General features: G+C 47.9%; 1 protein-coding gene across 5 annotated transcripts in view; it reads right to left on the bottom strand.

Annotated features, from left to right (window-relative positions):
* Positions 1–127: 127 nt before the first annotated feature.
* AGBL2 (AGBL carboxypeptidase 2) overlaps positions 128–25,164 on the bottom strand; it is a 37,561-nt gene continuing 12,524 nt past the window's right edge. For 4 of the 5 annotated variants that reach the window (XM_075545712.1, XM_075545713.1, XM_075545717.1 and 1 more), the window contains 11 exons: positions 21,166–21,319; positions 18,943–19,728; positions 16,188–16,344; positions 14,770–14,896; positions 12,900–13,000; positions 10,508–10,638; positions 6,241–6,307; positions 4,657–4,785; positions 4,146–4,253; positions 2,321–2,410; positions 128–778 (listed from right to left, as the gene is read on the bottom strand). In XM_075545712.1, the coding sequence (XP_075401827.1) occupies positions 602–778; positions 2,321–2,410; positions 4,146–4,253; positions 4,657–4,785; positions 6,241–6,307; positions 10,508–10,638; positions 12,900–13,000; positions 14,770–14,896; positions 16,188–16,344; positions 18,943–19,728; positions 21,166–21,319 (2,027 nt within the window). In that variant the 3' untranslated portion in view covers positions 128–601. The remainder of the gene's footprint in view (positions 779–2,320; positions 2,411–4,145; positions 4,254–4,656; positions 4,786–6,240; positions 6,308–10,507; positions 10,639–12,899; positions 13,001–14,769; positions 14,897–16,187; positions 16,345–18,942; positions 19,729–21,165; positions 21,320–25,164) is intronic. The other variant, XM_075545714.1, reaches the window with a different exon arrangement.

Below are 25,164 nucleotides of genomic sequence, written 5' to 3'. Positions count from 1 at the left end.
CAGCGGCTGGAGCCTTCCGAGTCCCAGAATGGCTCATGGCTCTGACTGACCTTGACCATGATGCCACCTTGCTGCTAACTGGTGGAAATCAACAAGCAGTTCAAGAGAAATCAGTTTAATCCAGGGGTTTAAAAATACCCAAAAAACCCATGAAGCCATGTTGAACATAATAGATGCACATTAGCTTCTGGGTGGGCTTGGGAGAGAGGCATTCTCTCTGTGTGGACCCCCTTGTCACGGGCTGAGCAAGCACCTCTGCTCTCGAGGCTTCTCTTGATTGTCGTTGCGCACGCTCCCCGGATGGGATTGAGCGGCTTGCATCACTTGCACTTCACTGGCACCTCCTGTGGGGGAGAATGTCAGTCCATGAGTCCATGAGCACACACTGGGGGTTCTGACAAAGGACGCTTTGCTTTACATTGTTAAGAAAAATCTCACTTTATGAAAAAAATAATTTAGGAGGTCGGCACCTCACAGTCAAAGCACAGAGGTAAGGAACATGCAGGGTGCGCCCACAATCCAGGGCAGCACCAAGTCCGACCCTACAGCTCCCGCTAGAAAGGGCGTCTTAACCCGCCACTCGGAGGCTGGCCCAGCCCAGCTACGGGTAGGTGTATATGTGCAAGGCTGGGTACGTGGCCATGGTGGAGCGGCCTCTCTTGATGACAGGGTATCGGCTCCTGGTCCAGTTGTGTTTCAGGCCTGGCACAGGCTCTTGGCTGCTGCTGGTGCTTCTCCTGGCACAGGGGCAGGATCCTGGGAAGTCTGCCTTCCTGCTCTGTGCAAACAAGAGACAGAGTCAGAATCATTTGGCGCAGTGATTTCAAACCGTAGAGTTAGCGGTTGGGGCTGATTGTCCATGGATTTAAGTGCATGAGATCGATCTGCATTACCCCTAAATACCAGAGTGGCTACCAGCATCCAGTAAGAGGGCAGGCCCTGAACCAGAATCTGCTGGGTCCCTCAGGCAGCCGAGCAAGGCTCCTGTGACACTTCATTGTGCCGGAGAGCGGAGCAGTGGGAGGGACAGAGGGCCTTGCTGCGCTGCCCTGCCCTGCCCTCCTGAACACTCCCTGTCCACACCACACTCAAACCTGTGAGATGAGGAAGTAAAGGCAGAGGTCTGGCTGTCACGCCTCCAGGACACGGTATCCACGTGGATCCGTGGTGACGTGGCACTGCTTAGCTAGCCTGGTTCCATTGTCGGGGTGTGGTTTGAGCCCCCATCGCCTTCTTGCAGTGGGTGCTGAGGGAAAGAGGGCTAGTGCCTGCCCTGTTGGTCTGTCAGCAGAACCCCTTTTGGACGAACTTCATATGAACCTCTCTTCACAGCTAACAGCCTCAGGGATACTATGGTGAGCTCTCTTTTGTCACCCTTCATGGAGGACCCTTGACTGAAGGGTGGGGACCATGTTCTTAGTGTCCTCACAGGGCGCCACAAGTTCTCCATGTGTGGAAGTTGTTGTTAGCTACGGGGATCCCATGTAGCTCTGCCCAGGCCTGAGCTCCCCAGATGCCAGTGGGTAAGAGAGCATTGCATGGGACTGGGGAGGCAGCAGGGCCTTCCTCGTGGGGCATGCGTCCACTCTTAGACACAGCTACACAGACCTGGTGGTTCTGCGCCTTTGAGTCCTGCAGACCCAGGCGAGCAGCACAGGCTCCCGTGGAGGGAAGCAGGGATACTGGCAATGCCGGCTTGCCAGCCAGTTCCCCACCTTTCTCCCCTCCCGCGCAGGGAAGAAGAGGTCACTGCCAACGCATGAGGAAGATGCTGTTACAGGGACAAATGCGGGTTCCCACGCACCCACAGGGCTCAGTACTGGTGAGCGAGGCCCTCACAACTGCCGGTGGCATGGTGTGTGGTAACAGTCTCCCACGGCAATTGAGAGCCATGCTGGATCCCTGGCATGTTGCTATGGGGCTGCCAGATAAAGGCAGCAGTGGTGCAGTGGAGCCCTAGTGGGGTAATGGTTACACGTGGGGCTGCTAACTGTAAGGACAGCAGTTCCAAGCCACCAGCTGCTCAGCATGAGAAAGATGAGGCTTTCGACTCTCACTGAGAGGTACAGGCTCAGCAAGCCACAGGGACAGTGCTACCGAATCACTCAATGGCAGTCAGTGAGCTCAAGCTGGGGAAATGAAATGCCTGAGGGTGGATTCTGGGCTGGCTTCCTCTGGTCCCTGCGGATTGGGTCCCGGGGTGGTCAGGTGGCTTGTGGCCTGCCCTGTCAAGGGCCTTGAGCGTTCCCCAGAGCGCCTGGAGCGGTGGGAGAGCCTGTCCGTCAGCAACTGTGTGGGGGCCCGCGATGTAAGCAGGTACCTGCGCTCTCTCTTTGCTCTTCGTCAGGAGCAGGGTGGGCATCTTGGCGGGACCCAGGGAGGCACCCCGGCCTCTTCCACTTGAGCAGGCCTGCAGCAAACAAGCACTCTCTCACTGTGCAGCCCACGGGAGCAGGGCGGCCAGACAGAACAGGTACCCACGCACATGGAGTCATGGTGCTGCGCAGGCACGGCGAGGGAGCCAGGACACAGCCTAACAAGCCCATGGGAAGAAGGAAACAGCGCCAGCACTTCGAGAGCCTGCCAGGTGTGTGCTCGGGAGCCCTAAGTGGTGCAAATGGCTGATGTCATGCTGGCCTGCGACCCACAAGTCTATCCGGAGGTGCCTCAGAAGAAAGGCCTAGTGACCCCCAGTGGGGTTACCACGCATTGGAAATGACTCAGTGGCACATGGCTTCGTCTGTGCCAGGCACTCTGCATGCATCTCCTTATCTAAGCCCCACTGCGGCTGTGTGATTCCGTGTTGTTGATCATGTTTCCCATAAGTTAGCCAGAGAGCCGTGCTGACCACAGGCTGAGGCTGTGACTCACTCACTCTGGACTCATCATCAGGAGAGACCAATGGGTGGAAAGGGACATCAAGTTTGGCATCAAGGGGCATCGAAGGTCAAGGAAGTGTTCATGAGGATGGGTGGACACGGTGTCCACCACAGTGGGCTCAGCCGTACCAAGGACCAGGGGGTGGGCTGTTTCCTTGTGCTCTGACCTGATGCCAACTACCACACCTTTCAGAGGCAGGAACAAGGCCCGGGACAGTGGCCTCGCTGTGGAGTGTCCAACTAGGAAGACTGATACCTGAATTCTAGGAAGAGACCATACTTGGGCCTGTCCCTCGCCTACACCAGACACGGTGACCCTCAATGCCAAACAGGGACAGCTGAGGGTTCCCCGTGTAATTGCCGAACCTGGGGCAACATGCAGCACCAGACAGGGCCTGTCTGTAATGGTCTCACTCACTGCCATCGAGTCAATGCTGGCCCACAGCGGCCCCTATGAGTTTCTGAGACTGTAACTGCTTACGGGAGTTTTGAACTGCAGACCATATGGATGGCAGCCCAACACATAACCACCACACCGCCAGGGACCAGGCTCTTTTCGTGTATCCTGTCTGCCCATAAAGAAGCAGCCATTAGTGTATCAAAACCAAAGCTCATACATAAAAGAATCCCAGTTTTTAAAATGTGTTATTTTATAACAGTTTCATTGGTACTTGATCTATCATACAATTCAATAGTTCAATCATATCAGGGAGAATTGTACTATCATTAAGACTCCCTGGTTCTATAGCCCCAAGATGCCATGGTACTAAAGCCACCGAGAAGGTGACTGAGTGCCTGCCTGTTTCCATTGCACTCTATCTACTCTGTGACAAGCTCTCCTGGGTCCTTGCTCAGATGCCCAGCAGTCCCGCAGGCCCCAAGGCCAGGAGAGTGTTATGCTCAATGTTCTATTCCAGCAGGGGGCCTGGCACTTAGTAGTGAGCAATAAGATATGTTGGGGATGGATGGATGGACGGATGGACAGACAGATGGATAGATGGGTGGACGGAAGGAAAGAGGATAAAACACGGGTAGAAAGGCTGGAAAAGCATCCTGTTCTGCTGGTTTTAACAGTAAATCACAAACACCCAGCATGTTGGAGGCCAGAGGTCCGGGGTGAATATTCCAATGGAGTGCCAGTGTCCCCACCAATTCGAGTATCCCCTGCTCCCAGTGGCAGTGGCAGGTGAGGATGGCACAGGCCAGGAGACGCGCTACCTGGAGGAAGCAGACAGTCTGTGACAAAGTGGAAAGCACAAACGCTACCTCATTCAACCTTGGTTTGTCATGTCTCAATCCTGAAGAGCTGGGAGTCTCTGGCTTTCGGGGAAAGGCAGACTGCTTTTTCAGAGTGGAAGCAAATCCGGCCCTTTCCTAGAAGGAGGAGCACAGAGAGAAGGCTTTGAAACTTCCAGTCACAGTTGACACCATTTGCTTCCACCTCGGAAAGCTCGTTCCTGCTCTAGGAAGCAGCCGGTGTGGTGGCCACGGCAAGACTAGGATGAAGTCATCCAGGGGTCCCCACCCGAGGTCAGACCTGGCTCCTCAGCCACCCAGTCGCTCTGTACCCACTCAACCCCCTGGCCCCCCACTCCCACGCCGCGTGTGCGCATATATACACTTTTCCAGCCCCACCTCTTTCTTCTGAAAGTCCAGATTGGTCACAACTGAGACGTGAGGTCTCTGAACTCACTGTGGGCAGTCTGTGACTAAGCCTTCACCCGCTCGCCTCCTGCCGCGCCCTCCACCAGACAGCAGAGGCAGCAGGCGCTCTTACCCGGCAGCCCTCTGGTAACCGCAACTCCGGCATCAACTTATTTTTCTGATAGTGTTCATTCCGCTGTCTCCTGGTCTGAAGCGGCTTCTTCATCTTCTTCTTCTTATACATCTTCTTCTTCTGGTTCAGCTGTTGCAGAAAGGATAGAGAAACCAGTCACTGGGGTCCAGTCTCAAGAACACTTGATACACAGAGCCCTCCTTGTGGGCCTGTACCCTTGTCAGCAGCTTCCTGCTGTCCAACAGCCTAGGCCCCGCTATCCGAGCTACACCACCGAGGCTAAGGGCCAGCCGGGCAGGGGTCTCTGTAGTTTCCAGTATGCAATCGGTTCACACTGGTGCTGCCAGGTCCACAGGAGGCTGCCTTGTAGATGTGTGGCTCAGAGAGTCAGTGTGGCCCAGATGAAGCTAGGCGAGTCGTCCAGAAACTGCTCCATGGGGGAAGCGTCTGGGAGGAAGTGTGGGGCAGAGCTGGACCGGCTGGCTCCTCAGCCCAGCCTGGTCCCATGAGGGAGAGGGTGCCTGTGGTCACGAGGTAATCGGGGTCAGAGACATTTCGTTCTCTTTGAATTCGATTTGTGCACAAAGCCCTCGAAGCCCCCGCACACGGCAAAGCAAAGTAAACCATTTTGCTCTTGCTGCCACTCTGTGGCCTATGGGCCGAGACGAGTGCTGCGAGCAGAGGGGGCAGTCGGGTGGCTGGGTCCGCAGAGGGGCAATGCGCCACCATCGTATGAGCCAGCACGGCCCCTTTCAATAGCTATCTTCTCAATGGGGTTTGCGTCTTTAGTCACAACTGTGGCACCAGCATGCATTCCGATGTGCTGCAGTGTCTGACAGTGCCGGGCATAAGCTGTGCACAGGTCTGCAGCGGCTTCTCCCTCTGAAGGGGGAGCCACGTGTGTTCCTCGTCTGGAAGCTCTGTCTGTTCCCTGTGGGAGACCCTGCGGCATTTGAAAGAGCGGTGACTTAGCTTCTCACATCACAGCCACACAAGCCGCCATGAGAAGAGACGGACAGACAATGGTGGCGGTGTGTTCTGTTCTGTTTTACATGGACTAAGGCAGACAGCCAGACAGAAAAGGAATCGATGCAGTCAAATGGTGGTGCTGGGGAAGAATATTCCAAGTACCAGGCCTGCTAAAAGGACAAATGATCTGTCTTGGAAGAAGTACGTCCAGAGTGCCCTAACTCAGATCAGTGATCTCCTGACGTGGTCTTCATACTTGGGACAGACTGTCAGGAGAGACAATCACGTTTGGTCAGGAAGGAGGCCCTTGGTGAGCTGGATGGACACAGTGGCTGCATCGACGGCATAGGAACAAAGGGGAGGATGGGACAGGGCCGTGCCGTGTCTCATACTGTTGTGTGGAGCTGACTTGATGGCACCTAACAACAACAACAACAACGTGTAGTTAATTCCCCTACATTTTTTAAAGGATGAAATGCAAACCCCAGGACAGGGTGACCACTAGGAGACTATGGCTCTATATCCAGATTATAGAAGGAAATTATAATTCTGCAAAATTCCACCCCAACCTCCAGGTCTAGCATGATGTTTCCATGCTGTTCTCTGTACCCTTACCTCATCTGCTATGCTCAGTAGATGGACTGGGAGGCCATCGGAGAAGGAGCTGTCCGACCCACTGGTGCTGTGCCCCAAAAGAAAGAAGGCAAGATAGTGACTTGTCAGTGCCTCTGGAAGTGCAATGTTTTCCAGCCTCACTGCACAGATTAGGATATCTAGTCTTATCTATGTCTCATTCTGGACAAGCACATTCAGTCAGTCAGTCAGTCAGTCAGTCACTCATTCATCTGGACGCCTACTCCCGGCTGAGTTGGGCCCAGGGAATAGACAAAGGAGGCAGAGTCCCTGGCACTAAGGGCTTCACAATCCATGTGATGAAGTGAAGACTGGCCAGATGGGCAATGCTGCCCTGGGCAGTGGCTGGGGGAGTCTCAGTGCACAACCCGAGGCAAGCAGTCTGACCAGGCCCCTCCAGGCTACTCTGTAACAAGGGGCTGACTGTGTAAGGAAATCGATTGAACAGAGACCGGAAGGATCGATTCTGTCACTCCAATTTTCCTTTCAAAACCTTAGATGCTCACAACTGTCTCCTCCTCATTCTCTCTCGTCCTCTAGCTGATCCTAACGCTGTAACTTCAAATTCTATCTGGACTGTGACCCACTCACACCCCTTCCCCACCACCCTGGTCTAAGCGCCCATCCCTCTCCCCTGCATGACTCTTAGTGCTAGGTGCTGGCACGCTGGGCCTGACTTAGAGTGGGCTATGCACAGTTGAACAGAACACTGTCCGGTCCTGCGCTGTTCTCATAATCATGCTGTGGTGTCTGCGGTGTCCATCCATCTTGCTGAGGTTCATGCTGATCCTCTCCCTTACACCAAACACGGTGTCCTCTCTGAAATGTTCTGTTCAGCTCTTTGCCACTCTACGTTCCAGAGCAAGCCAGCCTCAGAAGCTCTTCTGACGCCCAATTTGGTCTTTCCTTTCTGGTCTTTCTCAGGACCTTTGGCTTTCTTCATGGATGATGCTCTTGAGGTCATCCATGGCTCAGCAGGTCTTCTGTCCTTTGTGTTCAATTTTTTAATCTACTCTTGAGATGGTCTCAAAATTCAGGTGGGATAGACTCAATGCTGTATTCTTGGCTCTGGTGGACTTGTAATTTTCTTTAGTGTCAACCTGAACTTACATAAGAGCAATTGACTATGTGCCACAGTCAGCCCTTTGCTTTGTTTGGGCTGCTCATATTGAGCTTCTCCATTGCCCCTTCCTATCTATGTAGTTGATTTGATTCCAGTTTTCCATCAGGGGAGGCCCACATGTATAGCTGCCATTTATATTATTCAAAAAAGTTATTTATTGGATACCCCCTTACAGAAGGGTCACATGCAGAGCCAGTCAGGGTGCAGTGTAGCACTAATGAAACATACAACTTTCCTCTAGATCTTTAAAGCGCCCTCCCCCCACTATCATGACCCCAATTCTACTGTAAAAATCCAGCTAGTACAGAGCATGTACACGGGTACAGATAAGAGCTCGAAACACAGGGAATCCAGGACAGATAAACCCCTCAGGACCAATAATGAGAGTAATAATACCAGGAGGGGAAGGGGAAGATGGGGGGAGGAAGGGGGAACTGATCACAATGACGTACATATAACCCCCTCCCAGGGGGATGGACAACTGAAAAGTGGGTGAAGGGAGACAGTGGTTGGTGTAAGACATGAAAAAAATGATAAATTATCAGGATTCATGAGGAAGGGAAGGTGGGGGAGGGAGTAAAATGTGCTGATATATCAAGGACTCAAGTAGAAAGAAAATGCTTTGAAAATGATGATGGCAACATATGTACAAATGCACTTAACACAATGGATGTATGTATGGATTGTGATAATACCTGTAAGAGCCCTCAATAAAATTATTACTTTTTAAAAACCATTTTATTAGGGGCTCTTACAACTCCTATCACAACCCATACATACATCCATTGTGTAAAGCACATTTGTACATTCATTGCCCTCATCAAATAAAATCATTTTAAAAACCTTATTTGTAAAGAATACATTGGTCTTATAATATTCTATCATGTGATCTCCAGCTTCATTTCTATCAAACCAAGGCCAGATTTTCCAACTACTGGTCCTCTACCAGCCTCCTAACTGATTTCTCTGCTTGGTATTTCCCCTGAACACACAGCAGTCTGAACATTCCTGTTAGAATTAAGAACTTAAGTCTGACACTCTCTTCAAAATCTTTCAAAAGTTGGTTTCTGGGGGGAAGGTGAGCATCAACTTGTATTCTACTTCCCTTGTGCAGAATTCCAAATGTCTCAGATGAAAAGAGATCCCAAATCTACATTTATACTCTACTAGCGAGGAGGAGCCTTTTGACAGGAGTTCCCATAATACATTATTTAGGACAGTGGTTCTCAACCTGTGGGTCATGACCCCTTTGGGGGTCAAACGACCCTATCACAGGGGTCGCCCCATTCATCACAGTAGTGAAATGACAGTGATGAAGTACCAACAAAAATAATGGTATGGTTGGGGGTCAGCGCCACATGAAGAACTGTATCAAAGGGTCGTGGCGTGAGGGAGGTTGAGAACCACTGGTTTAGGGTTCCTCTGAGGCACTACGAAGAATCACACATCCGGTTGAAAAGAGCCCCTGTGAGCAACATGCGCACTGCTACCAGAGCAGGAGGAAGAAACGGCCGGTGTGTGGTGAAGCCGGGGGGAAGAACGGTGACATCATTGCTGCTTAATGGAAAGTTTATGGGGACAACGCCTGAAAGGAGTCAACGGTTTACAAATGGGTGGCTCGTTTTAGGAATGGATGAGACCATGCTGAAGATTAAGCCCATCCTCATGTGAGGTAAATCATCCACATCAATTTGGAAGTTAATAAAACATTTATCTTGTGCCCTAATTGAGGAGCATAGATGAGTAAAAGCAGAAACAATAGTTAATACCATAGACATTTCACTAGATCCAGCTTATATGCGTCTTACTGAAAAATTAAAGCGGAGCAAACTGTTGAATGGGTTTCAGAGATGTGTCCCTGCTTATTGCTCTCATCAAAGCAGGGAAATTTTATGAGTGTTTCTTTTCTTTTACCATTTTATTGAGGGCTTTTACAGTTCTTATAACATTCCATACATCAATTGCATCGAGCACATTTGTACATATGTTGCCATCATCATTTTCTAAACATTTACTTTCTATTTGAGCCCTTGATATCAGCTCCTCTTTTTTCCCTTCTTCCCTTCCACCCTTGTGAACCCTTGATAAATTATAAATTATTACTGTCTTCATATCTTACATCGACTGCTGTCTCCCTTCACCTACGTTTCTGTTGTTCATCCCCGGGGAGGGGGAATTATGCACCGACCCCATCCCTCTCTTTCTGTCCCCACCTTCCCCTACCCTCCTGGTATCGCTACTTCCATTTCTGTTCCTGAGGTGTTTATCTGACCTGGATTCTGTGTGTCATGAGCTCTTATCTGTACCAGAGTACATGCTCTGGTCTAGACAGAACTGAAAGGCGGGAGTGGGGGTTGATAGTGCAGGGGATGAGGAGCCTCAAAAAAACCCAGAATAATATTGTATGCTTCATCGATGCAACACTATGCCCTGGTTGACTCATCCTTTCCATGTGGGAAAATGTTTCTTAATCTTAAAAAAAATATTTTTCTTAATGTAAAAAAGACTGCATTTCGAGGACCATCAGTTTTTTGGGGCTTTAATAAATGTTGGCTCATTACTTGTAAACGTGTCTTGAACTTGATGTAGCATATGTTGAGAAATAAAAGTTTATATTTTTCTGTTAATTCCACTTTCCCTAGGAACTTTTGAAGTCCCCTTGTATTTATAAATATAGTGTTTAAAAAAATATATTTCAAAAGCTTCCCATTTCCCTTGAAGTAAAAGCCAAAGGTTTGATTGACAATGGCCTACAAGGTCCTACACAAACTGCTTGCCCATTTCCTACCCCTTCTTAGTGTCCAGAACAGAGGCTAAGACAGGGCACAGTAGACAGTAGTTGAAGGGATTATGTGTCCCTAAGTGTGCTGGGACAGAGGAGTATGATTTATTCAATGTTTGCACTTGAGGTCCAACACCAACCAACCAACCAATCTACACCAAACCAAACCAAACTGACCAGCCAACCAACCAATCTACACCAAACCAAACCAAACTGACCAGCCAACCAAACAATCTACACCAAACCAAACCAAACTGACCAGCCAACCAAACATCCAGCAGAACAAACAAAATTTTCACAAAGACAAAACTTCTCTGGCTTTTCTTGGAAATGAAGTCAGTCACCTGGATTCAATGTCAGACAAAGAGATGTCCCTCCAGCTTTCCTCTAAACTCACGGCTTCTCCGTTTTCATTGAATTTCTTATGGATTTCCTGTTGTAAGCGCTCTTCAAGCTCAGCTAGACACTGTGTGTACTGTTAATGGAAACAAAAAGTGGTTTTACCCATATTTGTACATTAAAAACTCTGAAAATCACTGGAAGGTAAATTATTGCTGGGGACATAAAGTGGTGTAAACTGGAACCCCGGCTACAAAGGACATGCCGACAGACCAATTGCCTGGGCTGGGGGGACAGGTAGACAGCACATCAGTGAGCACTGCTTTAGCCACTACTTTCTGGCCAATGCTAAATTTCCTAGACAATGTAATGGCCTGATTGGCTTTATGGTTTTGAGTAAGAAAATGTAAGAAACTGAAGAATGGAATTGTTCAGATTTTTGCTTGGGCTAAGAGGGAGTGGGTTACTCATCAGGCTGCTACCTGCAAGGTCAGCAGTTTGAAGCCATGAGCTGCTCAGTAGGAGAAAGAGGGGCAGTTCTACCCTGTCCTACAGGGTCACCACCAGTCAGAATTGACACGATGACAATGACCGAGTTTGGAAGACAATGTAAAAGGTCGCAGTATGGTCAAATTCTCTGCTAGGTATTTTTGATTAAACAGGTGCACATCAGCAATGTTCCCAGGACCAGCTTTTCTGGAAGGGCGTGAGGGGTAGGTTCCTGACTGTGAACACGGTGATGAGAGGACATGGAGATACCGGCCGAAGGCTATCCGTGTCTGGTTTAGGGCGGGACAGCCTGAGAACATCTGCAGGTGGGGAGAAGTACGCGGAGGACACGGAAGAAAGGAAAGAAAGAGCGAGGGCTACAGGGACGTTGTCAGGGAGGCAGTGGGTGCACAAAGGGGAGAAGCGGAAGGACACCTGCTTTCCTGAAACAGGAGCGGCAGCAAGAAGAGCTGGAGCTGCTAAGGAGGATGAGGTGGGGGGAAGCAAGCGTGCGGGACGGTCTCTGCCTCAGTGAACTAGGGCGGCTGGCACTTTGCCGAGTGTGCGGGCAGGTGGGGGCTCGAGGATCTCCTTGGCTAGGTTACCTTCAGAAAAGCATCGGAAAACAAAGGGCACCTGTGATTCCAGAGGCTGCCTTTGGACTCACCTACGGCTGCGTGCGCCAGCCTCTCCCCTTTCTGTTTCTTTCATACTTTTCATTGTGGAAATTTCCAAGCATACATAAAAGTAGAAACAACCGGATAATTCTGTAGTTCTCAGGCTTTAGTGTTAAAAATACAACTTCCGATTCAGGAGGTCTGGGGTCGGGTCTGAGGCTGCATCTCTGACAAGTTGTTAGGTGGCGTTGAGGCAGCTGGTCTAATGACCTCCCAAGTACCCTAACCCAGCTGCAACAACTATCAACACAGGCCATTTATTTTAACCCCTCCTCACCCATGCTCATTCCTTTCAGGTCATTTTGAAGTAAATTCCAGACAGATAATATGATTCTACCTTTAAGTATATCAGTATCTCATTTAAAAGGGATACATATTTCTAAATCATAGCCAGAATACCATTATCATGGCCTCCCCCAAATTAATAGTGATTCTTTAAGTCAGCTCATCCCAAACGGGCAATTTTAAGAGAACAGGGGTGCGGTTAATGGTTCTCACTCACTGCTATTGCGTTGATGCTGACTCATAATGTCCTACAGGACTGAGAAGAACTGCCCCTGTGCGTTTCCAAGGCTGTAAGTGTTTACGGGAGCAGACAGCCCACCAGGCTAATGATTACTTCATGAAAGCAGATAGAGACCAGGCCCATCACAGGCAAACTGATATTTATACCTGCCCTGCCAAGGGGTGAGACACATGGGCATCTACTTAAAGTGCTGCTTGATCTGTACAATAAGAAAAATAGACTGCTCTTGCTGATTTCTGAGACTGTGATCTTGACCTGCGTAGAAGCCTCATCTTTCTCCCATGAGGCAGCTGCTGGTTTTACACTGCTGACCTTGGTGTTCGCAGCCCAATGCGCTCCCTGGTGAGAGGAATTAACTGCCCCTAGATTTAATCCTACATGATACAATTTGCATGGACTCCAACTTGACTTAATGGGAGTGACTTGTGCTGTCAGCTCCAATTGCATTTCCCCACCCCCTCTCACTTTATTGGGGGCTCTAGCCGCTCTTCTAACATTGCGTACATCAATTGTATCAAGCATAATTGTATGTGCTGCCATCAATACTTCCAAGACATTTTCTGCTTGAGTCCTCGATAGAGCTCCGCTGTTTTCCTCTCCCTCCCCCACATATCCTTGATCAATTATATATTGTTATTTCATACCTTACACGGTCCTTTGTCTCCCTTCACCCACATCGCTCCTGTCTTGAGACCCCAAGTTTACCTTGGTTTGGTCGGGGTCGCAGAAATCCAGGAGGGTGTCACAGACATGATAGCCTAGGGATTTCAGGTCCTCGGGAGTAAAGTGAGTGTCTCTTTTACTGCCTGGAAACAACCCGGAAACATTTCAAAATCCCAAATTCACTTCATGACTCTCTTGCTCTCTTTTTTCACTAGTTGGCTGTGCAAAATCGGGCAGCCAAGCTCGAGAGGACAGAATGGGCCAGCATGCCCACCCAGGGCCTCACCATGTATGATTCTCTTAATAAGGCTCCTCTCTGCTTCCAGACCATTATGTTTCCGGATGGGGCAGCTCTATTTCTGTTTTAATGTGGTTCAGAAGACTCACTGATGACTTTTTAAAAAGCTCACCATCACCGTGGCTCCAATTATTGAAGTTTTATTTGCAGTAGGCACTAGGCTAAGTGTTTTGTATACATTTTCCCATTAGACAGGATTCAGAAGAGAATGTGGACTAAGAGATATCATTGCTGATTCAGAAGGAATTTAGCTTCTGAGTTCCAGGAAGATGTTTACTGTGCTTCACTGGCCATGCAAAGGCTATGTAGATTGTAACAAATTATGGGTAACACTGTGGAGAAACGGGAATTCCAGAACACTTAATTGTGTCCGGGAGGAACTTCTAACACAGACCAGGAGTCTCAGCAGAGGCTGTAAGGATTGTAGCCTCTCCCCGCACTTAAGTCAATCTGAATGCTGAGTGAAGAATCTGAGAAGTTGGACTATCTGTAGAAGAACTCGGTATCAGGATTGGAGGAAGACCCCTTAACAGCCTGAGATATGCAGATATCCCAACTTTGCTTGTGAACATTAATAGGACTCAGATCAAAGGATACAGCCTTCAGTATGGATTCTACCTCAACATAAAGAAAACAAACAAACAAAAAATAAACACCATCATGTAAATGGAGAAAACAGTGAAGGTGTCAAGGTTTCATTGTTCTTGGGTCCACAGCCAACAGGCATGGAAGCAGCAGTCAGGAAACCAAATGATGTACTGCACTGGGAAATACGATGTAAAAGACCTCTTTAAGGAGTCAAAGTAAAAACCCAAATTGCCACCTGGAGGACTAAGGTCTGCCTACCCCATGGTACCTGAATCTCCCCTCCGTGCGTGGGAAAGGTGGCAGTGAGTGGGGAAGCCTGGAGAAGAACGGGAGCCTTTGAATGACGGTCCTGTGCCAAGGACTGTGGGAAATGAGCAAATCCGTCTGGGAAGAAGTCCAGCTGGAATGCTCCTTAGACGTGAGGATGGCACAACCTCATCTCTTCAGCTTTGGACATATCACTCATGGGGGCCAAAATGTCTACAGAAAAATGCCATGCTGGGCAAAGCCGATGGTCAGCAAAGAGGAAGAAGAGGCTCAGTGAGACGGACCGACACAGCGGTTGCAACGATGGGCTCAAACACAGCAAAGACTGCGAGGATGGGGCAGCACTGGGCAGCGGTTCGTTCTGTTGAACAGAGGTGTTGCTCAGAAAGGCACACGATTTAACTATTGGGGGGCTGCAGTTGACCGCAAGTAACGGAAATGGCGGATGGAGGGAGGGGGCCAACTACTGTGTCTATCATATAGGCATTGTCATTATTGCCAGTGAAAGGGAAATGAGGTTGAAAGAGGTGAAGCAACTGACTCAGGATGATCATGTAAACCCAGATGTGCCTGATTTCAGAGACCTATCAATCACAATGCTATTCTGTCCCCATCAAGGATTATAATTCACATTCATATTTTGGCCACTCAAAAACAGACCTCCTCTGGATCAATTCCTTCCCCAATACTCAAGAGGATTTCTTCTCCCCAGGGCTCTGCATGGCCACACTGGCCCATAACCAGCCAGGAAGAACTTACCTAGGGTGGACCCGCCAAAGGTGGACTCCATGGTGTAACTGTTCAGGATGCCCATCCGCCACATCACAACCCGTCCCGTTCCTTCTTTGCACTTCTGGACCTTAAAGTTACAACTGTGGAAAGAAAACTAGAGAGACCCAAATCCTCCATTAACCCACGGGCAAAAGTAAGAGGCCTAAGACTCTGTAATATGATGCAAGAATAGTTCCCTTGGTGTCTGTCGATTATTTCCTAAAATACTAAGGAATAGTTTCCATAAAATACGAAGGAAGAGAGGCCAGAAGGGAAAGAGAAAAGGCAGGCAGGCTGCGGAGTCCATCCAACTCCTTCTTTTCACTGAACACTGGTCTCATCTGCCGTTCGGGGAGAAAACTGGCACTCCTTTAAACGGTTTTTCTAGTCCAGCCAGACAGCGTCTTTCTGATGACAGCTGTCCTTTCTGGATTGAATTAAGATGTGACAAACCACCTTCGGAGTCAAGGCACTGCACGTGCGCTGCTGTCTAGAGCAGTAACAGTCCCTTAGCAAATATTTTCAGGTTTTTCCATGCGCCTTCGGAGTCTTACAGTTCTTTGTGATCTCGAATGAGGGACACTTTTCTGTGAACGCTCCTATCTTGGTTGGCCCTTCTATCCCTTCTTGCTCTACAGCCACAACATCAATGACAGACAACTCAACCTCCCAAGAGCGTCTGCGGTAACTAGGAGAAACCACCTGAGCAATGAAAAAAAAAACAATCTTGATTGAGACATAATTCCCACTACCATAAAATTCACTCTCTACAACCCACAAGTCAAGGGTTGAAGGATATCCCCAGAGCTCTAGTCGCCTCAACCTAAGATTAGACTTTCCTCATCACCCCAAAGAAACCTGTACTCATTAGCAACCACGCCCCCCCCCACATACATGCCCCACATACATGGAGTCACACACACACGACACGGTCATTTGTGACGGCTTCCTCCACTGCACAATGTACACGGCTCATCCTTGTTAGAGCACGTACTGGTCTCCGAGCCCTTTATATCCCCGAAGAAGGCTCCATGGTGTGGCTAAACCAAACCGTGTTCATCCACTCATCAGGTGACTGACGCGGAGCCATTTCTAAAGCCACACCTTCCTACCCTGTGAGAGCTGGGACCTGGGTGAGGCAGAAACCTGCCAGAGAAGGAAAACGTGACTCTCTCCCACGAAGCCAAAGGATGAAAGAGAGGTCCAAGGGCACTCGGTTAAAGGCAGAAAACCGGCAAGCCATGGAAAAACAGGGCAGTGACTGTGGGCTTGAACACACGCAAGTGTGACGGCATTTAACCAAGCTGATAAAGCCCTCTTGTCAAGTGGTCAGTCAAATGCGAAGTCTCGCCAGCAGCAAGCGTCCTTCTGTGCCAGCCAATGGAAAACATCACCTTCTGTCTTACCTTATCCGGCACGTTCTTGCTTAGCATCAGAGGGAAGACTCGCTCGTGAAGCCAGTACTTGCGATCGTTGCTGCTGCAGCCATACAGGAAGATGTTGTTCTTCCGGCTGTGGCCGTGGAAATCGCAATACAGCAGGACCTCCCTCTCTTCAAGAAGTCTTGCAGGGAGGAGGGTGATAAGCAAAGGCTCAGTGAACACTCAGGGAACGTCCCAGGCCAACTCCACTCTCTTCTGTGTTAAACCAAACACCCTAGTTTCTAGAATATCTTTTATCTTCCTACCCGCTGGCTCCTACTCTCTGAACAAGCTGGGCAGCACCTTTCCCCTGTGAGGCCACATCCATGCTGCAGCTCCATCTTCTCTGTGCTCTTGGGCCTGCCCAAGCCCCCTGCTCAGAGTCCGGTCCCCATCCTCAGCCACTGCTCGACACAGCACCAGACCTCTTGCCCCGCCAGTGAGGGGGGCTGGTGTGGAGAGGGCTGGAGGCAGGCGAGGCATGAGTTGATAAGCAAGTGGAAGAAACCTACAGCGAGAAAGCCCAGCCTGGTGCAGACCAGGGGAGGAGAAGCAGAGCGGCTGCAACTGTGGAGCCAGGCAGAGCCTCTGGGCCAGGCTTTCCAGGGTAGTTCCTATGAAGTCCAGCTCGTCTCACCTCACTGCCTGCTGGAGTCTTGCAGGAACACTGCTCCACTACAGGCTAAAAACTACAACAAAAGCCAACCTGCCATCACAGGGACCCTATACTCTATAGGGTTTCTCAGGCAGTGTATCTTTATAGCAGACAGCCTCATCTTTCTGCCGAGGAGCAGCAAATGGGTTTGAACTGTCGACCTTGCAGTGAGTCCCCCTATGCTATTCCATAGCGCGCCAGGGGCTCCTCAGAGCTAGCCTAAAGGGCCTTCCTTCTCTTTCTTCGAGTCTATTCACCAGCTTGCCCTGGACACCTAGGGCCACCTACCCCGCATGCTCACCTTCTCCATGCTCACGATGCTAGGAATGACAAGGGCCCCAACCACCACCGTTGCCACCCACTTCCACTGTGCTGGGGATGGTGCCACGCAACTACAAGGATTACAAGGATTATCTCATTTAATCCTCATGGTAACCACCCAAGGGCAGGTATCGTGTCCACTCTACAGATGAGCCTGATGAAGCTCACAGAGGTTTAATTCCTTGGCTGAGGTCACTGAGCCAGACATGAGTAAGAGCAGGCCTCATGCATCTGGGCCCATCCTACTGCCTAGTGCAAACTCTGGCGCATGCCCTTGGGCTCCGTGCCCATCGGCTCCACCCTGCTCTTAAGGCCCTTCCCCACAGGGGCCTCACGCTCTGTCCTGACTTCCAATGAAACGGGGCTCCTTGGAGGAGGGTGCTATACTGCACAGCATTCAGCTGCTCTCTCACCCAAACCAGAACCAAGCCCAAGGCCATCTGTCCTGTGGATTCTTTTCTTTTTAATTGTTTTATTAGGGGCTCATACAACTCTTATCACCATCCATACCTACATCAATTGTGTGAAGCACATTTGTACATTCATTGCCCTCATCATTCTCAAAACATTTGCTCTCCACCTAAGCCCCTGGCATCAGCTCATTTTTCCCCTCCCTCCCCGTTCCACCCTCCCTCATGAACCTTTGATAATTTATAAATTATTATTTTGTCATATCTTAACACTGTCCTACGTCTCCTCTCACCCACTCTTCTCTTGTCCATCCACCAGGGAGGAGGTCACATGTAGATCCTTGTAATCGGTTTCCCCTTTCTACCCCACCCTTCTTCCACCCTCCCGTTACCGCCACTCTCACCACTGGTTCCAAAGGGATCATCTGTCCTGGATTCCCTGTGTTTCCAGTTCCCATATGCACCAGTGTACATCCTCTGGTCTAATCAGATTTGTAAGGTAGAATTGGGATCATGATAGTGGGGGAGGAGGGAGCATTTAGGAATGAGAGGAAAGTTGTATGCTTCATGGTTGCTATGTCGCATCCTGACTGGCTTGTCTCCTCCCCAACGTCCAGTGGATTCTGACTCACAGCAGTGTCCTCTACAGGGTGTCCAGGGCAGAGGAGCCAGCGGCTGGTGGGTTTGCATAGCTGGCCTTGGGGTGGGCACTCAACACTTACCCCAGAGCCTGTGTTCAAAATTGTGCAAATGACTTCACCTGCCTGCACCACCATTCCTTATCATATATCAAACGGGAAGGCAGGGCACTCACCTCACGGGGGGGTGGGGGGGGTGGGGTGGGGGGTGGGGAGACACCTGAAGATTAAATGGAGGTCTGTGCACTCTGCTGCTCTCTGAACTTTCCCATTTCATCAGCTAACTTATCAGCAAGATGACTTTATGAGTCGAACAGTTGCACGCCCCGCTTCAACCCAGATAAGCTTGGGGTTAGACATTTAAAAATTAACAGAAGCCCACGACTGCACAGTGAATGGTAAAGAGGATCCCCAGGGCCATTCTCAATCTCCATAGCATCGAACGTGAGCTCAGCCCAAGCAGATGGGATTATCTGTGCCCGTGCCCACAGCCTTGACAAAAAGAGCAACCGCAAAAAGAAAAGAGGAGAAAAAAATGATTAGGGCAAAGACTGTACAGATGTGCTTTATACAATCGATGTATGTATATGTATGAACTGTGATAAGAATTGTATGAGCCCCTAATAAATTGTTAAAATTAAAAAAATAAAATAAAATATAGAAATTTGTTATGTTTCTGGAAAAAAAAAAAAAGAGCAACCGCTACAGGCTCTCACCTCTTGATCATGTTCCTGGTGTGCCAGATGCAAGGGAAGGACTCCTTCAGAATGGTCTTATAATGCCGATTCAAGTCCCGCCCGGCCAACGAGCAGCGGTAATTGCCCACGATCACACCGTCTGGGTTTAGCATAGGCACCACCTTGAAGACAAAGATGTCTCGGAGGAGCTGGGCATCTGGCGAGTTGCTAAGGATAAAGTCCAAGAAGCCTTTCATAATCCAGGAGCCGTTGCTTTCCCCCGGGTGGACTCGGGCACTGAAGACCACGGCTTTCTTGGCAGCCGCCTCTAGGGGGCTTCGTGATGGGTTGGTGATGGTCAGCAGGTAGACCGTGTTTCCAGCTAGGCTCCTACACAAGGTCCGGAGCTTGCAGACCTGAGACTGGCCAGGGTTGTTTACCACTGACAGCAGGTAGCACTGCAGGTCCGTGTACGTGTACGGGTAGAAGTGTGCGAAGAAGCAAGTGTCCTGGTCGTAAGGGAACTCAACGGTCCACGTGAGGCAGAAGAAGGGCTGCTGCTTCTCGTCGCTGGTGTGGTTCTTGTAGTACTTGATGTTGGCCCCTTCCCTCCTCCAGCCAACGCCGCGCGTGTTGGCGTCCAATTCCGAGTACATGAGCGGCTTCATCCCTGTGGCGTACAAGCTCTTGGGCTTCAGCAAGTTGATGATGGTGAACCGATAGGTGATGTCTTTCCTGGTGTTCTGAACTCGAAAATAAAACCACTGGGTGTGCTTGTTTGTGTAGAGGTCGGTTCTCAGCGTCAGCTCATACTCGTAGGTGTCTCTGTCGTGGAGAGAATGGAAGCACATCTCTGTGACCTCTCAAAGACACAAACGAAGATCAGACTGAGAAAGCATTGTTCTTCCCTGGCAAAGAGAGATCTTATTACTACAGAAAACCCTGTGGCAGCAAGTCAGCTAATCAGCATTTTCTAATTCTCCTCTTTCTTTGACCGTGAGGCTAGCAGGCCCTAGGGAAGTCTTTAGGCGTGGGACAGCGAGAGTACCAAAAACATATACCTGGGAGTTGTGTGTTTGGTGATTCTTTCTCCATCTTTCTCCCTCCCACTCCCCAGCAGTGGAGACTGAGCCCTGAGATGGCTGTGTGAGCAAGTGCATTGTGATAGTGGCAAAACCAGTCCCCATCTGCCACAAATCAGGCCTTTTTGTCGTACCCAGTTACACAATCTGTTCAGAACCTCTACGTAGAAAACTTGATTAACAGTGAGACCTGGTGGAATAAATTCCAAATGGACCATCCCACTATCTCACATCAAAATATCAGATGAACATCGTCTCGATCTTTAACTTGATGAGTTTTGGGGGGCGCTAGGTGGTGATGGTGTCGTCCACTGGCTTGATCAATGTTTGGTTTGGGTCGTAAGAACAGCACCGGGTCTCATCAGCAGTAATGACCTTGGAAAAAAGTCTGGGTCGCTTTGGAGCTGTTCTTTCCAATCAAGGCACATTTGCACCCCACACTCCTTTTCCTGCTCAGTCAGAATTTGAGGCACAAAGTTCACAGTGACCCTTCTCATTCCCAAATCTTCCATTACAATGCGCTGAACCGAGCGAGCTCCAAGATAGTCCAGATAACTTCCTTTTCTCTTCAGTGGTCCGTCGGTCCTCAAGCACAAGTACATGAACTTTGTGGACATTTTCATCCATTTGGGAAGTTGATGGATGTCCAGAACAAGGTATGTCATCATTGCACCTTTTTTGAAACAAGAAAACCACTCATATACTTGAGTTTTCCCCATAGTGCTGTCCTTGTAAGCTGTGTTTAACATCACAGCAGTTTCTGTGGCATTTTTCCTGAGCAGAAAACGAAACTTCATAGCTGCATGCTGTTCTCTTAAATTGGCCATCACACAAAAAAACAAACAAACCCAAAAAACGAGGTTCTAACAAAATGTTTTTTTAATGAAAAAATTCACTGGGACCAGAGAGAACCTTCCCAGGAGACACCACTGAGTGCACTAACTCAGAATGGGTTGCTTAATACTCGCTTAGCGGGGAAAATGAGGAAAGTTCCACCTATCAGAGCTCTTTACGGTTTTGGGAGGGTACCCCCTTGTATTCTTCTACTTCACCCCCACTCCTACCTGCCAGCACCTCTATCATTTTGGCAAACCTTCCAGAGTCTTAACATCATTCTCAAAGACATCTTGCCACCACCTCCCCTCATCCTCCCCTTTGGGGAATCTGTGTTGCTACTCACACTCTGACGGCTTTTTGCAGATTCCCACTCTCAAACCTGGACTCAAACAGCAGAGTGCTATCCTCCGGTCCTTCCAATGAGACTGCGAGTTCCTTGATAATTCCTCGTTTGCCTCCCACTCGGGAACTGGTGAAATAGGAACTTTCGGTGGGCACTGCAAATGAGAGAGATTCGGGCCGGGTTCCACCAGGTTCTAGTTACTTTCATGTCAATAACAATTAATATGCAGATTCTCAGGGGGCCTTCGCAGACTTTCATTTTTTTAAATATATATATTTATTTTTTTAAAATAATTTTATTGGGGGCAAACACAGCTCTTATCACAATCCATACATACATCTACTGTGTCAAGCACATTTGTACATCTGTTGTCATCATCATTCTCAAAACATTTTCTATTTGAGCCCTTGGTATCAGCTCATTTTTTTCCTTTCCTCCCTCATGAACACTTGCTAATTTATAAATTATTATTTTTAATTCTCTTGTTGGAAAACATTTGTAATCTTTTTTGTTGTTGTTTTAACATTTGTAATCTTATTCTAAAAAATAGATACCTAAATAGTAAATATTTGTTAATTTAAAATAAAATAAAAGTAGGAAATAGAAAAAAAAGTTTATAAACTTTTCTACTATCTCCTTTTGGATTTGAATATAATGGAACGAGGTAGTTGAGAATAATTGATATGGGTAAATTTGCATAAAAAGGGAACTACGTCTTCATCATTATTAGGGAAGAAGTTTTGGGCTGGGACATTTTATCTCGAAACAAAAGTGAAACTAAAAATTATTAAATATATTTTATCATATGTAACAAATTTATGTCACAATCACAACTTCTTTTAAATCCTTGTGATAACAGTCAAGTGTTGTTTCGATTGTTTTTTGTGGGTGAGGTGGGGGGTGGGATTTGCTATTTTCATACAAAATTCAGTGAAAAAGCTCAATTACTTTTGAAAAATTATTTTAGTGCTTCGTAACTTTCTCAAAGGGCTTGTCCTTGGCCTATGATATTCATACAATAACGAGATCTTATTTTGTCAAATTTGTAGTATTTCTAGCATTTTTTGTTATTTGTCAATGACTTTGAAAATGATTTATAAAATTCTTTATTCATTACCTTCACATGTTCCACATCTTCCCAACAAAAACCCAAACCCGCTGCCTTAGAGTTGATTCTGATTCACGGGGACCCTGGAGGACAAGTGGAAGTGCTCCCTAGAGTTGACTCTGATTCATGGGGATCTGGAGGACAGGTGGAAGTGCTCCATAGGGTTTCTAAGACTGTCCATCTCTAGGGGAGCTGTTTGTCTCATCTTTCACTGACAGCAGTTGACAGACTCAAACCTCCAACCTCAATGTTAGCAACCCAGCACTTATCTCACTGTGCCACCAGGGGACTGCACCCCATGCCCAGCGCTTCCTACCTCCCTCACAGCTGCTCCAGCTGCTACGACGTGGTTTGAGCATTTCTCCAATGACTAAAAGTGTCACACATCTTCTCATGTGTGAACCCATTTGTCCATCTCCATTGGTAAAATGCCAACTCAGATCTTTGGCCCGTTTCTCCCAGTCCGCAGGTTGTCTTTCTTTCCTTTTTAAAATGGTGCCTTTTGAATAGCAAAGGTTCTGCATTTAGTTGAAGTCCAGTATCTCAATTTCTTCCTTTATGTTGGTGCTGTTGTTAGGTCCCAGAGTTGGTTCTGACCACAGTACCCGATGCACAACAGAACAAAACAATGCCATCCTGTGCCGTCCTCATAATTCTTCTTGGGCCCATTGCTGCAGCCAAGGTGTCAATCCCTCTCCTTGAGGGCCTTTCCTCCTTCGCTGCCCTTCTACTTGACCAATATAATGCCCTTCTCCAGGGACTCGTCTTTCCTGACATGTCCAGAGTGCAAAGCAAAGTCTTGCCATCCTTGTCCTACTTCCTCTAAGACAGATCCGTGTGTCCTTGTAGCGGTCCGTGGGACTTTCATTATTCTTCTCCAGCACCGTTCAATGCAAAACCAAATGCACGGAGTTTTCTTTGGTTTTCCTTATTCCATGTTCAACTTTCACATGCACATGGAAAATAACATGGCTTAGGTCAGGCTTACCTTAGTTTTCAAAGTAACATCCTTGCTTTACTATACTCAAAAGAGGTCTTGTCTCTCTGCCCAATCACCACTGCACCACCATCATGGACACCAGCCATGTGCAGCCCGTCAAGCTGACCAGAGTCACTAAAGTGCTGAGCAGGACTGGCTCCCAGGGACAGTGCATGCAAGTGCACGTGGAGTTCATGGATGACATGAGCTGCTCCATCGTCCCAACATGCAAGCCCTGTGCAAGAGGGCAGTGTGCTCTGTTGGAGTCCAAGGGAGGAGCCTGGAAGCTGGCCGAGGCTGCTGCCTGGTCTCGGATGTCTGGTGGACCACTTGATCAACAGGGATGAGATGTGATAGTGTATGTAAATAAATAAAGAGGTGGTGTGCAGCAGGTTTACCCAACACGTCGTTTGAGCTCTTGACTGCTGCTTTCATGGGCACTGACTGCGGAGCCAAGCTAGACAAAAATTCTTGACATCAACTTTTTCCCTTTCCACACGATGTTATCTATTGGTCCGGTTGTGAGAAGTTCAGTCTTTTTGGGTTGTAATCATACTGAAGGCTCCAAGGATTGCCTTGATTTTCATCAACAAGTGTGGCAAGGCCTCCTTGCTTTCAGCAAGTAAGGTTGTGTCATCTGCATATCACAGATTTTTAATAAGCCTTCCATCAATCCTTGTTCCATTTTTCTTCTATAGATCGGGTGTTTGGGGTCATATCTAATGCAAGGAACGAAAATCAGTAATGCAAGGGAAGATAGTAGTACTGACCTTACAGTAATAAAGTAAAAACAGACTAACCCAGAATGATACTTCTCTCCTAGACAGGTTATATTTTTAACTCTTACATTTAGGTCTATGATTTAATTTTTGTGTGTGGAAAGGGTCTAAGTGAACCCTTTTGCACATAGCTATCCCACTTTCCCAGCATCATCTTGTAGAAAAGACTATACTTTCCTCATTAAATTGCCTCGGCACCTTGGCTGAAAATCAACACATTTCTAGACTCTCACTCCTCTTCCGTTGCTCTACATGCCCATCTTCATGTCACCCTTCCACTGGCTTGTGGCATTTATAGAAAGCTCCATGGCCAGTTCCATTTGGGGGGGGGGGGATAAAACACTGGGAATAACTTTAATACAAGAAAAATTAAAATTCCTCAACAGGATAGTTTTTAAAAATCTAAATAAATGGAGAGAGTTCCTGCTCATGAATTCGAAGTTAATACTGTTAAGGTGACCAGTCTTCCCAAATTTATCTGTGGACTCAGTCCATATCAAACCCCCTCAGGCTCATTTTGTAGAAATTGACAAGCAGGTTCTTCACTCTTCTGGAAAACAAAGGCCAAATAGACAAAATTGTTTCACAAAAGTTGAAAAATGCTAGAGGGCCCACACTCCCCAATATCTTTCTGATATTATAAATAGGGATCTTGTCTTCATTTCATTTTCAGGTGTTTCTTGCTGGTGATTTTTGTCTGCTGATTTTGTGCAATTCAGCTTTGCTGACTTTGCTGATAGCCTTTAACATCGGAAGGTCGGTGGTCCTTATCTTCCCTTGCATTACTGATTTTAGTTCCTTGCATCTTCTTTGATTGTCTAAGAGTTTGTCAGTTGTGTTCTCTTTTCAAAGAATCAATTTTTGGACTTGGATATTTGATTCTTTTGTATTGTTTCACTCCATTATATTTTATTTCCATTCTTCTGATTGCTATGGATTTAGTGTGCTTTTGTTTGCCTAGTTCTTTGATGTGGAAAGTTAGATTACTGATTTGAGATCTTCTTTATCAGTGTAGGTATTTTTTTGTGTGTGTGTGGTTTTAAAAAAAAATTTTTTTTAATTAATAAATATTTTTATTGGGGCTCATACAACTCTTATCACAATCCATACACACATCAATTGAGCAAAGGTCC

This window comes from Tenrec ecaudatus, chromosome 4, assembly GCF_050624435.1.
Source record: "Tenrec ecaudatus isolate mTenEca1 chromosome 4, mTenEca1.hap1, whole genome shotgun sequence".
NCBI lineage: Eukaryota > Metazoa > Chordata > Mammalia > Afrosoricida > Tenrecidae > Tenrec > Tenrec ecaudatus.
The sequence above is the reverse complement of the archived record's forward strand: the minus strand, read 5'-3'. Positions and strand labels throughout refer to the sequence as shown.